Below are 14,171 nucleotides of genomic sequence, written 5' to 3' on the forward strand. Positions count from 1 at the left end.
TTTTTTTTAATTTTTTTTAATTCCTACACATACTCTTTAGGGTCGACTTTGTCGACCCTAATGATCACTCTTCAGCGTCCACTTTGAGTGGACGCTATTGGTGAATAAAATTATTATTTTATTTTTTATTTTTAATTCTTGCACATACTCTTTAGGGTCGACTCTAAAGTCGACCCTAATGATCACTCTTCAGCGTCCACTTTGAGTGGACGCTATTAGTGAATAAAATTATTATTATTTTTTTTAAATTCCTACACATACTCTTTAGGGTCGACAAAATTAACAATTAGCGTCGACTTTCCAAGTCGACGCTAATGATCTTTTTCCCGCCTTTTGAATATTTCCCGTGAGAATATTAGGGTCGAGTTATTAGCGTACTGTAGAGTGGACGCTATTATTCATCTTTTGGGTCGGGTATTAGCGTCCACTTGGATGTGGACGCTAATACATAACTATTAGGGGCGACTTTCAAAAGTCGCCCCTAATAGTTGAGTATTAGGGGCGACTATAAAGTCGCCCCTAATAAGTCGCCCCTGATGAGTCAGTTTCTTGTAGTGATTTTCAGTGTCCACTTTCAAAGTGGACGCTAATAATACACTTTCAGCGTCCACTTTGAGTAGACACTATTGATCTGGTATTTTAATTTGTTTTTTGTTTTTTTATTTTTGTTCAGACTCTTTAGTGTCCACCCTAGTGGACGCTAATGATCAATTTTCAGCGTCCACTTCGCTAATAATACACTTTCAGCATCCACTTTAAGTGGACGCTATTGATCTGTTATTTTAATTTGTTTTTTTATTTTTTTATTTTTGTACATGCTCTTTAGAGTGGACGCTAATGATTGATTTTCAACGTCCACTTTCAAAGTGGATGCTAATAGTTATTTTTGTTGCCCTTAATAGTTTTCCCGCCTCGGGTATAATTCTGGCTAGTATATTAGCGTTGACTTATTAGCGTCGACTATGAAGTGGACGCTAATATATATCTTTTGGGTCGACTGTTAGCGTTGACTTCAATGTGGACGCTAATACTCAACTATTTGGGGCGACTTTCAAAAATCGATGCTAATAGGTAAGCATTAGCGTCGACTTCAGAGTCGCCCCTAATAAGTTGCCCCTGTTGAGTAGATTTATTGTAGTGATACGTAAATGAATTATATATATTTATATTTGAAAAAATCGGGAATCGGGGCGAATGTTCGAAATGTAAAGTTAATGTACCCATATGTAGATATCTATAGGGAATCATATGAAGCGGATGTTATTATTTTAGATCTAAGCAATTCGATGAATTACTCCTAAATTAAAACTTCACATCGGAATAGTGCTAGTCGATGAAAGTTACTTCGGAAACACACAAAAAAAGTAAAATTCATTTGAGTTATTCTCTCAATTTCAATAAAATGCAACTAGATCTAGTATGAATTGGCGATCAGAACATATATAGATAGACCTTGTAGCGGGGTCTCGAAAAACAAGTAATTTCTGCTGGGCATTTATCCTTTTTTTAGGTTCATTAGGGTTTTTATTTGTTGGAATTTCCAGTTATCTTGGTAGGAATTTTATATCTTTATTTTCGTCTCCACAAATAATTTTTTTTCCACAGGGGATCGTGATGTCTTTCTACGGGATTGCGGGTCTCTTTATTAGCTCTTATTTGTGGTGCACAATTTCATGGAATGTAGGTAGTGGTTATGATCGATTCGATATAAAGGAGAGAATAATGTGTATTTTTCGTTGGGGATTTCCTGAAAAAAATCGTCGCATCTTACTTCAATTCCTTATGAAAGACATCCAGTCCATCAAAATAGAAGTTAAAGAGGGTATTTATGCTCGTCGTGTACTTTATATGGAAATCAAAGGACGTGGGGCTATTCCCTTCACACGTACTGATGAGAATTTGACTCTACGAGAAATTGAGCAAAAGGCTGCTGAATTGGCTTATTTCTTGCGTGTACCAATTGAAGTAGTATTTTAAAAAATGAACTGAAAATAGTGATTTATTTATTTATTTTTTATTTTTTCAAAAAAAAAAATGATATTTTGATAGAAAGAGAGTTCTTTCCAATAAGCTCTCTTTTACCAAAATTGAAAAAAAATACCCTACAATTTTTGTTTTTATTTTTTTTGTGATTATCTTTGTAGAGCTGTGCATTTAAAGTTGTTATGATTAAATCACTCGATTTCTTTATATATATATATATATATATATATAAAGAAATCGAGTGATTTAATCATAACAACTTTAAATGCACAGCTATATATATATCGGTCTTGAGAATCCGTGTTACTATTATTCTACCAACCTTTTTTAATTTAGAGGTGTAATAGTTAGCATATTATATTAGGAGAAAGGATACCCATACTTCTTATAAAGTATTAATTTTAAGAAATTTCAATTGGTACACGAAAGTATTGATTATCTGTGTTTTTGAGAAATTTTAAGGATTTTTTTATTTAGAAAAAAAAAAAATACGTTGCAATTTTCTGGTAGTTTTGAAGAACATTGCTTCAAGTGAAAGTTTAGAATGAAGGTTACAAATGATCTGAATATGTATACTTTTCCAATTATATTTATAACATAGAGTTGTATCCTAACCCAATTTAGATATCAACCTAACCTAACCCAAGGTAAGTCGCCCAAGTCCAATAAAAAACCACTGGGCTCCATTTTAGTTGTACAAGTTGAAGAACGGGCTTGGCTAGGTTGGGACTCAATGTTTGAAAACTTGGGTTAAGCCTGCGTGCCACATCCAACCGGACCAGGCTACCTAAATTGCAATTCAAATTGACCATAACTTTAAATTCTTAATCCCTTTGAGATAAACTGCCTAATAAAAGTTACGTGATCTTCTCTATTTTAAATGAAATTAATATTGTCCTCAAGAGGTAACTCAATCGGTTGGGACCACGCTTAATGAAGCGGAGGCCACTAGTTCGAATTCCCTTCCCCCCTCTTGTGCGGACATGTTAAAAAAAAAAAAAAAATGAAATCAATATTATCTATTTTATAATTAGAATTTAAAGTTGATTCAGTTAACATTTTATTTTAGATGCATTAACTTTAAATTATGACATGAAATAAAGAATATTTATGTTATTTGAAATTGAAAGGATTCTTGTCCCTACCCTTGGGTAACACTTACCTCAACTGCCATGTCATTATAACAAAACTAGTAGTAGTAATCACCATTGAATCTGTATGAGTCCTAATGATTGATTAAAAAAACAGATGTAATAATTAAGGAACATATACAAGAGATATACATATATATTATAGGTCTTCCCAATAATATCCACTATCAAACTTGGGCAATAGGAAGCTTCTTTATTTGCATTCATTGTGCAAATTAAATCACTACAAAAAAATGATGATTACTGACGTGGCAAATAGTAACCAAATTTTGCCACGTCAGTAATTATTAATGTGCCAAAAGTGGTACGTTAACAAATTTTTTTTTGACGTGTTACATTCAACATGTCAGGGATTTCCTGATGTGTCAATATTTAACACATTAGGAAATTTAAATTAATTTAATTTTTAAAAATTATATATATAGAGCACGTCAGAAATGTTTGACGTGCTAAAAACAGGACGTCAGTATGTTTTTTTATTTTATTATTATTTTTTTAAATCAGGTTTTTATATATATATATTTCTGACGTGCTAATTTAGCACGACAGAAATTTCTAACGTGCTAAAATTAGCATGTTAGTATTTTTTATTTTTTATTTCTTTTATATATATATTTCTAACGTGCTAAAACTAGCACATCAGAAAAAAAAAAAATAGCAGGACATTCAACTTTAATTTTTCCTCTTCTTTCCCTTTTTTATTATTTATTCTTTCTCCCAGATCTACTTTTCTTATTTAATTCCAGATCTTCTTTCCCTCTCTCAATCTCCCTCTTCTCTCTGCACGCATACAGCAAAAGCTCCCTCTTCTCTTTCAATCTCTCTGAACCTCCCTCTTCTCTCTGAATCTCCCTCTTCTCTCTCAATCTCTTTGCATGGCAGCAGAGCTAGAAGAAAAGCCGATCAAGAAGAAGAAAAACAAAAGGAGAAGAGAATATCGAAGAAGAGAAGCAGAAGAAAAAAAAAAAAAAAAAGAGAAGAGAAGGAGATCAAGAAGAAGAAAGATTTTTGATTTGAAGAAGCTCCTGATTTTTTTTATTTTGACTTGATTTGAGGATGGTTTTTGATTTTTGATTTGAAGAGAAGAAGATTGAAGAAGCATAAGGTTTATTTTTTTATTTGGGTTTTTGATTTTTTGAAGATTTTTTGGGTTTGAGTTTTTGAAAATGGAGGAAAGAAGAGAGAGAGAGAGAGTGAAAAGAAGATTGAAGAAGCATAAGGTTTATTTTTTTATTTGGGTTTTTGATTTTTTGAAGATTTTTTGGGTTTGAGTTTTTGAAAATGGAGGAAAGAAGAGAGAGAGAGAGAGTGAAAATGGAGGAAAGAAGAGATCAGGGAGAGAGCTGGCATGGGGGAGAAATGTACGGTTGTATTCCAGAATTTAAAAAATATATATATTATTTTAATTGAAACATAATTTAAATTAATAATTTTTTTAATTGATAAAAAAAATCCAGAAAAAATTTAAAAAAAGAAAAATTATTACTTTTTAATAATTTTTAAATTACTGACGTGTCAATTTTGACATGTCAGGAAATTTATTGATGTGTCAAAATTTGACACGTCAAAAAAGTTACTGACGTGTCAAACTTTGACACGTCAGAACAAATTTTAACGTGTCAGAAAGTGAGACGTCAAAAAAATTTTCTGACGCGCCAATTTTGACACGTCAGAAAATTCTGATATGTTAAATTTAACACATCAGAAATTTTTCGTTTTTGACACCTATAATTTTAACTCCCGAAACACGTCAAAAATGCCCTGTCAAGAGGATTTTCTGACGTGTCAGACCACCTCACACGTCAAAAAACTTATTTCAACAAAAATTTAGTTTTTTGTAGTGAATGCAAAATACATTTTTCGTGCAATCGGTGAAATAATCCAATCAGGTAGGTGAGCAGGTATAAAAAGGAAAGGTCCTATCAAAGACGTAACATGTTTTATCCACTATGCTCTAAGGACTCCATAATCAAGATTCTTTTTATCCTAAGAAATATACTAATTTAGGCATATCGAGAGTATCCCCTAGCTGTCGGCTCATCTCGAACCTCTAATCCTTTCATCTTTGAACTTGTGTTGGGAGGATAATCCCTTGAAATGGTACTAAGAAGCAGTCCACGAATTTCAACTCTATTAGAGGTGATCCTAGACTTGGTGGGAATAATAATATTCCATGCTACATTCCAGAGAAAAAGCTTGAGTCTTTCATTTAAGTTTAATTTCCAAATGGCAAACTAGGTGGAAGGAGAGAGGTAAGGAGATGGAGATGGTTTTTGGTTTAGGAGCAGACCCTCCTAAAAGGGTAGGAGTACCCAAAGGAAAGATTGGTTGTAATGAAATATTATTCTGTACATCTATGTTCATTACTCATTTTATGTATTGCCTCTTGTACATTTAGGGACGAAATCAGGAAATTTATTTAGGAGAGCAGAATATAATTTTAAAATAACACCTTTTTGTCTACCTGTAAGTCCGTATTCAGGAATGTGTGAACAGTAAAATATTCTAACGGAGTAATAATATAAGGAAGACTTTAACTCTCAAATGTGATGTGCCATTTAAAATTATTATTAAATTTTAGATGAAAGGAGAGGAGGAAAGACATATAATATATATGGGGAGGAGAGAAGATCTAGATCTAGAACTTCTCTCCTCTTGAAGTTCTTTTTGGAGTTGTGTAGAAAAAAAGAGAGAAATTCTAAAGAGAAGGTGAGCCTCTTCATTAAAGCTTACTAGTACAAAACACAAGTACCAAAAAACAAAAAAACAAAAAAGAAAACAAAAAAAGAAAAGCAAGTAAGTCACACAAATTTGCTCACAAAAAACAAAAATAAAGAAATATATCACGTACACCAAATTCCGCTTCCCCATGTACATAGCTTTCACATACATACAAAAAAAAAAAAAAAAATCTCACTAGAGTAGGTCACACGACTTTAGAAGTGTAGAAAGAAAGCAACAATATATTATATGATTAGAGGGAAATGATGGATGGCGGGTGAGTAATTAAGAAAGATCTTTCTTGCATCCGGAAGATAAATGTTTCAAGAAAGATCTCGACTTGAATGATGACATAGCCATCCTAAACCACAAAAGAAGTGGAAGAAACACGAAATATCCGCCAAAGATACCAAACCAGGCTATAATCCGAGCATTTGATAATAACGGAGATGAAAAGCAATAGCAACAAAATAGGAGTCCAACGAGTACGGTGAACAGCCATCCAATAAAATCGGGAGGGACGAGGAAGAAAAGTGTAACATTTGTCAGGTAAAAGACGGCAGTATTTATTCCGTAAAAGACTCCCACAAATTTGTCTCGAGATTCAATGTCAGGGTTGAACCGGGCTGTGCAGTTGAAGTGACCGGCACTGGTAGCGTTGATCGGATGGGGATGTGCAGTTGAACTCATTGGGTTGATCAGCGCTGAGTGCTGCCGGGTAGGTGACCGTTATTAGCAATCCAGCAACGACCAACAGCGCATTCCGCCTCTCCTCTGTTATAACTGTTTGCCGGCGACGTATTCCTACGTAAAACTTCACAAATATTGTTATAAAAGATCTTAAATAATGTTCAAGTCTAGTTGTTAAACGCCTCACACAATGTTGTCGTAGAATCTTTCCAATCCGTTGGTTGTCCACCTGTGTTTGTTGGCTTTGGAGTTCCAAGATGCCAAGCACCGTATGACCCTCTAAATTCTTTATATGAACTACTGATCCAACATCCAGTAACCTCCACACTAGTGGTTCACGATCCAATAACCACGACACTACCTGCAAGATGCAGAAAATTAGTAGAGATGCATATATAATTACTGATCCAACATCCAGTAACCTCCACACTAGTGGTTCATGATCCAATAACCACGACACTACCTGCAAGATGCAGAAAATTAGTAGAGATGCATATATAATTACTGATCCAAATACTTGATGTGGCATCTCACATCGCTTGGGGATGGAGATGTACTTATATATATACTCACACCTTTTTTGATATTAATACGTTTTAACGTCGTGATGAGCATGATCCCATCAAAACTCTGCAGTTAAACGAGTGCGAGAGTAGTAATAGGATATGTGACCTCCTAGAATATCTGGTTTGAAAGAGCCAAAAAGAGACGTACAATATTGAGTGTCACTGGGGATGGAGCGTTACATTCGCCCCAATTAAGTAAAAATAAAAACCCAAATATTGCTATAAACAAAACTTTAAAACCCATGAAAATAAAAGTAAAATATCACACTGAAAGCTCAAGTAAAATTTTGGGTCACCCAACATGAAAGAAAACTTGAGTGGAAAGGACTTACCTCAGGTTGATTTCTGGATACTGCAACGTGCAAAAGAGTGTTGCCGTCGTCATCCCACCCATCAAGCAGTTTCTCTTGCAACAATTTGGCATCTTTAAAACAAGCCCGCCCAAGCCATTGTACTAGGTACCGAAAAACATCGATCATGTCATACTTCAGGGCTATATGTAAGGCATTCTCTCCTCGAATTGTCACATCTTCAAGAGACTCGGGGCAAGCTTCTAAAAATTTCTTCAAAAAAGAGAGGTCTCCTTTTTGAATTACGTAATGTAAAGGAGTCACACCCTCCCTTCCTCGGACACGGACAAAATCCTTATCAAAATCAAGTAGTCGGTCAACCAATATGGCTTGTTTTCTTTGCAAGATGTAATCTTTTTCAAAATTAAGAGCATGGTTTTGCAAAGCAATGTGAAGAGGGGTTAAGCCATATTGGTTAAGCTTCCTAGCAAACGAGGGCTTTAAGCCCATGATCTCCCTGACGAAAGGGATGTGCCCGGCAGATACAGCTATGTGTAAAGGAGTGTCAACAAATGGAATCTTATCGACCCTATCCAAAACATGTGCATCCTTCTCTATCAATACGTACAAGGCATCAATGTTTCCTTGCTCAGCAGCATCTCTCAAACTCCTATCAATGTTTCTTTGCTCGGCAGAGTCCCTCAGACTCCCATCCATTTTAGGAGAGGTACGTGATAGTAGTCTGAAAGTTAAAGGGAAATGGCGTTTTTATTTTTATTTTTTGTCGAATTGTAGAAGGAAATGGCTTTAAATGAGAAGATTGGGCGTCCTCTATTTATAGGATTGGATATCGATACCAGATCTGCACACCTCACTGAAGCAACGATTTTTACGTTGTTTGCCAAACATTGAAGCATAAAGGGCTTGTCTTGCAGGTCAGTGGTACTGTGATTTATTTGTTTACATATCTTGGAATCTTATGAGTTGTCTGTCCACGTGCATTTGCTTTTGTTGATTTGGTGTTTTTTAGTATCTTTGTTAACAAAAACTAATTTGCTAATTTGTTCTTGTATATATAATCTATGAAAATGTCTGAATGAGATGATTGAAAAATTAAGGAGACTTGGGATCCACTAAACAAAGTATTTTTAGAAGGCGATGCTATTTATAGAAAGGTTTCTCAATATAGTTTTATTTTCTAATCTAAGACTACTCTTCTTGACACATGAGCACCATATATGGTGACATGTAATGTATCTTTTATGCATAAAAGACACTATAGTTCAAGAAATATAAAACGATATGCCAAACCGATTAGAAGTTGCAATTGATCCATCGGTTTAATCATACAGATATGCCTAGATATATAGGAATAATCCAGACGTACAAAAATAAAATAGACAAAGAAAAGAAAAGAAAAAAAAAGGGGAACCTCTTGAGAGAGGTCGCTAGCTTGAGATGAGAGGCAGGAATATGGATTCCTATAATAAGCATCGGGGCTGAGGAAAAAATTAAAAAAAATAAGAAAACGGGACCTCCGGAGACTTGAGCGGAGAGGCAGATGTATTCCCATATATAATAAGCATAATTATGGCTTTAAATGATGAGAAAGCTAGATCTGCTTACGCGTCACTGAATCAAGGTGTTTAACTTTGTTTGCCGACAATAAAGGACGTTTGCTGGATTGTCTGGTGGGTCACTGGTACTGAGAATTTTTTTTTATTTTTATTTTTTATTTTTTTATTTTTATTTATTTTCTATGCCATACGATAATAATATTACCTGAATCTTATTATTATTGATCTGGTTAGTTCAAACCATGGAAGAATAGCAATAAGATAACACCACCGTAATAAAAGAAATAAAAAAAGAAAACGAAAAAGGGGAAGCTCTCCAGCTGCTGATGCACTATAGAAATGAAAAGAGAAAAAGAAAAAGAAAAAGTGAGAGACAGGAATTATTCGTATCGCAGGATATAAATTAAAATCAAAACATAAAATAACAAAAAGCTCAAGTAAAAAATGATTTAATTATTGAATGAGAGCATCTCTAGCAGAAAGTGTAAACTAGTTTTTTAGCCAAACTGCTCTCAGCAGATAGTGTAAACTAGTTTTTTAGCTAAATTTAGTTATTATGCTTTATTTTCTTGCTCCAGCAGTCCTTGAAAAATAAAAGTTTTCGCTATAATTGCTACAGTTTACAGTAAAATATGAAAGTTTATGTAAGTAATATTTTATTATATTTCTTATTTCTTTCTATTTTTTTAATATTTTCTCTCTCATCTCTCTGTCTTTTTATCGGGAAGACAAGGAAATGATGAAAAATAATATTTAATTAGAATAGATAGGTAAAATAGATATTCTGTTTGAGTATATAGTGAAAAACTAGTAGCTAAAATAAAAAAAGTTATATTTTGAATAGTTAAAATAAAAACCATTGCTGGAGATGCTTTGATAGTGAATCCCTATAGTAATTAAGCTCCTTTCAGCACCATAGGATTCCAATAATGTTTCAACTTTATTCTCCTTTAAGTTAAGAAAAAGAAAAAGAAAAAAAAAAAAACAACAACAAAAATGAGAACTTGCTTGGGCTTCATTTTTGGATACTGCAATGTGCAACAAAGTATTTTAAAGGTGTACAGACAATTGTAATTGCGGTTATTATTTATTTTTAAATAACCACAACCGATGGTTATGTACTTATATATTAAAAGCTAGTTATAGTAACAAACAACCGTTTTTTCATAAAAATTCAAAACACATTTTTTTAGATATATATAAATTGTTTCATTATTTTAGTAATTTTTTTATTTAACTTAGGCTTCGTTTACTTCGACGTAAAATAGTTTACGTCGGAAAATATTTTCAGGGAAACCATTTTTCCTGAAAATCGAAAACATTTTACGGAGTTTATCGCGCACATGGAAAATAATTTTTTTAATATTTTTTTTATATATATTTTTTTCTATAAGGTCCCCACAGGCACCTGCATGAGACTTGTTTGGGACCCTGCATGGACATGCCCGAGACCCTGCTTGGACTTGACCAGGACTTGTCCGGGACCTCGTCTAGACCTGCCCAGGACTATACTGAGACCTGCCCGACCCCACCAGGACCCGCCCAGGACTTGATCGGGACCTAACCGGGACCCGCGCGGGACTTTACGGGGACCCACCTGGGACCCCTTCGGGACCTGCCCGGGACTCGCCAAGGACCTCGCCAGGACTTGACCGGGACCTGCCTGGGACTTGCTCGGGACCCCGCCGGGACCTGCCCGGGACTTGACCGGGACCCGACCGGGCAGGTCTCGATCAAGCCTCGGTCAAGTCCAGGGCATGTCCCGTCAAGTCCCAGGTGGGTCTCGGTCAGCTCCCAGGCGGGTCCCGGTCAGGTCCGGGCGGGGTCCCAGGCAGGTCCCGGTGGGGTCCCAGGCGGGTCCCAATCAAGTCCTGGCAGGGTGCCGGTCAATTCCTGGGCAGGTCCCGGGGGCGTCCCGGGCAAGTTCAGGTCAAGTCCTAGGCGGGTTCGAGGCAGGTCCTGGTCAAGTCCCAAGCGGGTCCCGGGCAAGTCATGGGCAAGTTCCAGTCAAGTCCCGGGAGAGTCCCGGGCAGGTCCTGAGCAGGTCTTGGGTAGGTCCGGGCAGGTCCCGATCAAGTTCGGGGCAAGTTCCGCTCAAGTCCTAGGCGGGTCTCGGGTAAGTCCAGGTCAGGTCCCGGGCGAGTCCCAGTCACGTCCTGGCAGCTCCTAGGCAGGTCCCGGCCAGGTCCAGAGCGGGTCCGAGTCATGTCCCGGTCGGGTCCCAGGCGGGTCCTGGGTGGGTCCCAGGCAGGTCTCGGGTGGGTCCCAGACAATTCCAAGCGGGATCCCAGTCCAGTCCCGGGCAGGTCCTAGCGGCGTCCTGGGCAAGTTCCGGTCAAGTCCCAGATGGGTTCCAAGCAGGTCCTGGTCAAGTCCCAGGCAAGTCCCGGGCAAGTCAAGGGCGAGTTCCAGTCAAGTCCCGAGAGGGTCTCGGGTAGGTCCTGAGCAGGTCTTGGGCAGGTCCGGGCGGGTCCCGTTCAAGCCCGATCAGGTCCTGGGAAGGTCTTGGCGCGATCCCGAGTGGGTCCTGGGCGAGTTCCAAGCAGGTCCTGGTCAAGTCACAGGCAAGTTCTAGTCAAGTCCCAAGAGGGTCCCGGGCAGGTCTTGGGCAGGTCCGGGCGGGTCCCGTTCAAGCCCGATCAGGTCCCAAGAAGGTCCTGGCGCGATCCCAAGCGGGTCCTGGGTCAGTCCTGATCAAGTCCCAGCGAGATTCTGGGCGGGTCTTGGCAATGTCCATCGATTTAAGAATGAGATACTCACAGTAGGAAAATGGTTTACGGTTTTCAAAACCGTAAACCATTTTTCGAAAATTAAAGAAGAATTTTAGGTCAAAAGGAAAATATTTTTCGTTGACCATTATTTTACATCGAAGTAAACACCGTAAAATGGATAAATCATTTTTTGAAAACCATTTTACTTCGAAGTAAACGTTAGTCTAATGAATTGTAGGATTGGACAATTCTGAGTTTTGTATCTAAAACAGTATTAACATGAATATCTTGCTGATTTTTGCATGCCAAGAAAAGGAAGTGTATATGTCATGATTAGAGGTGAAGATCTAAAATTTGGAAAGGTGATTCCAATTCTAAAAGCAGGCCTGGCTTAATTGCATAGGAAGGATAGTACTGTAAAAGAACGATTACAACATTGACTTACGTGACAAGGTAATCATTACAACTTTAACATTCTTCTTTACTTGTGGGCATAAACTTTCTTTTAATAGGTGAGACCCAGTACGTGAAATATTTAATTTAAATATGAGGGTGATTTGATGGAGTTATGGTTCGAAATCATGATCTCTAGCTTTGATACCATGAGGCCCAACATATGAAATATTTAATTTAAATATGGAAAAAATTTGACAGAGTCAGGATTCAAACTCAGAACCACTGGCTTTGATACTTTGTTAAATCACAACTTTTCTCAAAAGCTTAAGCTGATAAAAAAAAAAAAAAAAAGTAAATTGAATCACTTAATCATTACTTTAACAAAAAAGACTATTATCTTAAATAACTTTGTAACTCTAATTTGATAATGGATTATAAATGCTTAATCTGGTTAGGATCGGGAGATACAAATTAAAAAAATTTATGCGCCATGAAATACATGTTACTATTGTGCCAAATACCCACCTAAATTAATAGGCAAATACATGGTAGGTTTTACTTGTAAGTGCACATGATCAAACGATAGTATAGAGCGGTAAATACAAGATTATTCCCACGAGGATTGATGATTTTATCTAGAATTGATTTTCCAAATTTAAATTAACAAATTGTCACATATTTGCAATGTTGAAAAGAGATAAAGATACTGAAAAGGTTAGGATTTTGATATCCACCACTAATCCGACTCATTAAGACAAAACTAGGCTAATGTTTCAATCATGTGGTATAATTAATGATTGTCAAACTAAGAGCATGGTAACTACAATTTAAGTTATTGATCTTCCTATGTAATGAATTACGCATGATATCTACTCTAATTTTTTTCTTCCCGAAAGGATTTAGCTTGGTATATATCTACTAAGTTGTTATTTATGGAAACATAATTCTATAGAGATCGACAAATACATAAGTCATAGGGCATGGTATCTACTCCTAATTTCGACGTTGATTAAGCCAAGAACCCATGATGAGGTACTTTTGTCACTTTATTAAGCTCAAGATTCAGTCATCTAAATTGACTTAACTAACAAATCTATACCATAAAATATGAGGAATTCAATCACATAAACATAATCAATTAAAATAAACTACAATATAATTGAAACAAAGGCACTAGTATTAAACTTAAAAAGACATGATTATAGCTTCAATCTAACTCTAACAAGAAGTTTAGTTACACATAATAAAACTAAAACTAAAAAAAGAAAAGGGAAAGAAGAAACCGGAAAACGCTTCTTAAGTAACCTCCTATTCCTCTCTCTAGAATTGTTTGTTTTTCTAAGAGGCTTAGAGGTTTATTTATAGACTTTAGGAGATCCTAGAAACCCTAGAAAGCCTAATAAAATCGGAGAACAAAACCAAGTCTAATTAGGGTTTGGAAAACCTAATTTTAAGTGAAAAATAAGTCTTTCCGCACCTAAGCCATGTGAGTGAGCTCGATCGCACTGCCTTGCACTCGATCGTAGCTTGATCTCGATCGTTCCTCTTCTGCGCTCGAGCCTAGGTGTGGTGCGCTTGATCCGAACCCCAGCTTTTTCCAAATTTGCTCTTTTATGCTCGAAACTTCCAAAAACGCTTTTTTTTTTTTTCCTTCAAACACCTAAAAACAGACAAAAACACAAAAAATGAAGTAAAACAACACAAAATAGCACAACTAAGAGATTAACACATATAAATTAAGGGTCTAAAATATTTTAGCACTCATTACACCCCCAAACTTACATATTGCTAGTCTCTTAGCAATACAAAACTAAAAATAACAAGAAGCAAAAACAAAAACTGCTCTATCTCCACTATCGTAGGAAACACGATTGCATTTAGTATATGCAACAAGCCTTTTAAACTCCTAGGCATCCCTAGTAGGACGAGTGAAGTCTCGTGAGGGTTTAACAGAAACGCTACCCATGAACATTCATGCACAATTCATGTCATCCTCAAAATTAAAGTATCACTCAAAATCAGAATTTTCAGGCTTAAAAAGATCAACCCCATCTTCGCAATGACTTAAAATTTCAAAGGTTTAATC

The 14,171-nt window shown here is 36.3% G+C and overlaps 1 protein-coding gene across 1 annotated transcript; it reads right to left on the reverse strand.

Annotated features, from left to right (window-relative positions):
- Positions 1–6,465: 6,465 nt before the first annotated feature.
- LOC132174202 (ankyrin repeat-containing protein BDA1-like) lies at positions 6,466–8,126 on the reverse strand. The gene is made up of 2 exons (XM_059585893.1): positions 7,444–8,126; positions 6,466–6,906 (listed from the first exon to the last, which is right to left on the reverse strand). The coding sequence occupies exons 1-2, from the start codon at positions 8,116–8,118 to the stop codon at positions 6,466–6,468; spliced, it is 1,116 nt and encodes a 371-aa protein (XP_059441876.1). The 5' UTR covers positions 8,119–8,126.
- Between the last annotated feature and the right edge of the window lie 6,045 nt (positions 8,127–14,171).

Source organism: Corylus avellana, chromosome ca3, assembly GCF_901000735.1.
Source record: "Corylus avellana chromosome ca3, CavTom2PMs-1.0".
In the NCBI taxonomy this organism is placed as follows: domain Eukaryota; kingdom Viridiplantae; phylum Streptophyta; class Magnoliopsida; order Fagales; family Betulaceae; genus Corylus; species Corylus avellana.

Coding starts and splice junctions, on each gene's coding strand:
- LOC132174202 (XM_059585893.1), bottom strand. CDS start 8,118: ATGGATGGGAGTCTGAGGGACTCTGCCGAGCAAAGAAACATTGATAGG. Junction 6,907..7,443: donor TATCCAGAAATCAACCTGAG/GTAAGTCCTTTC, acceptor TGCATCTTGCAG/GTAGTGTCGTGGTTATTGGA.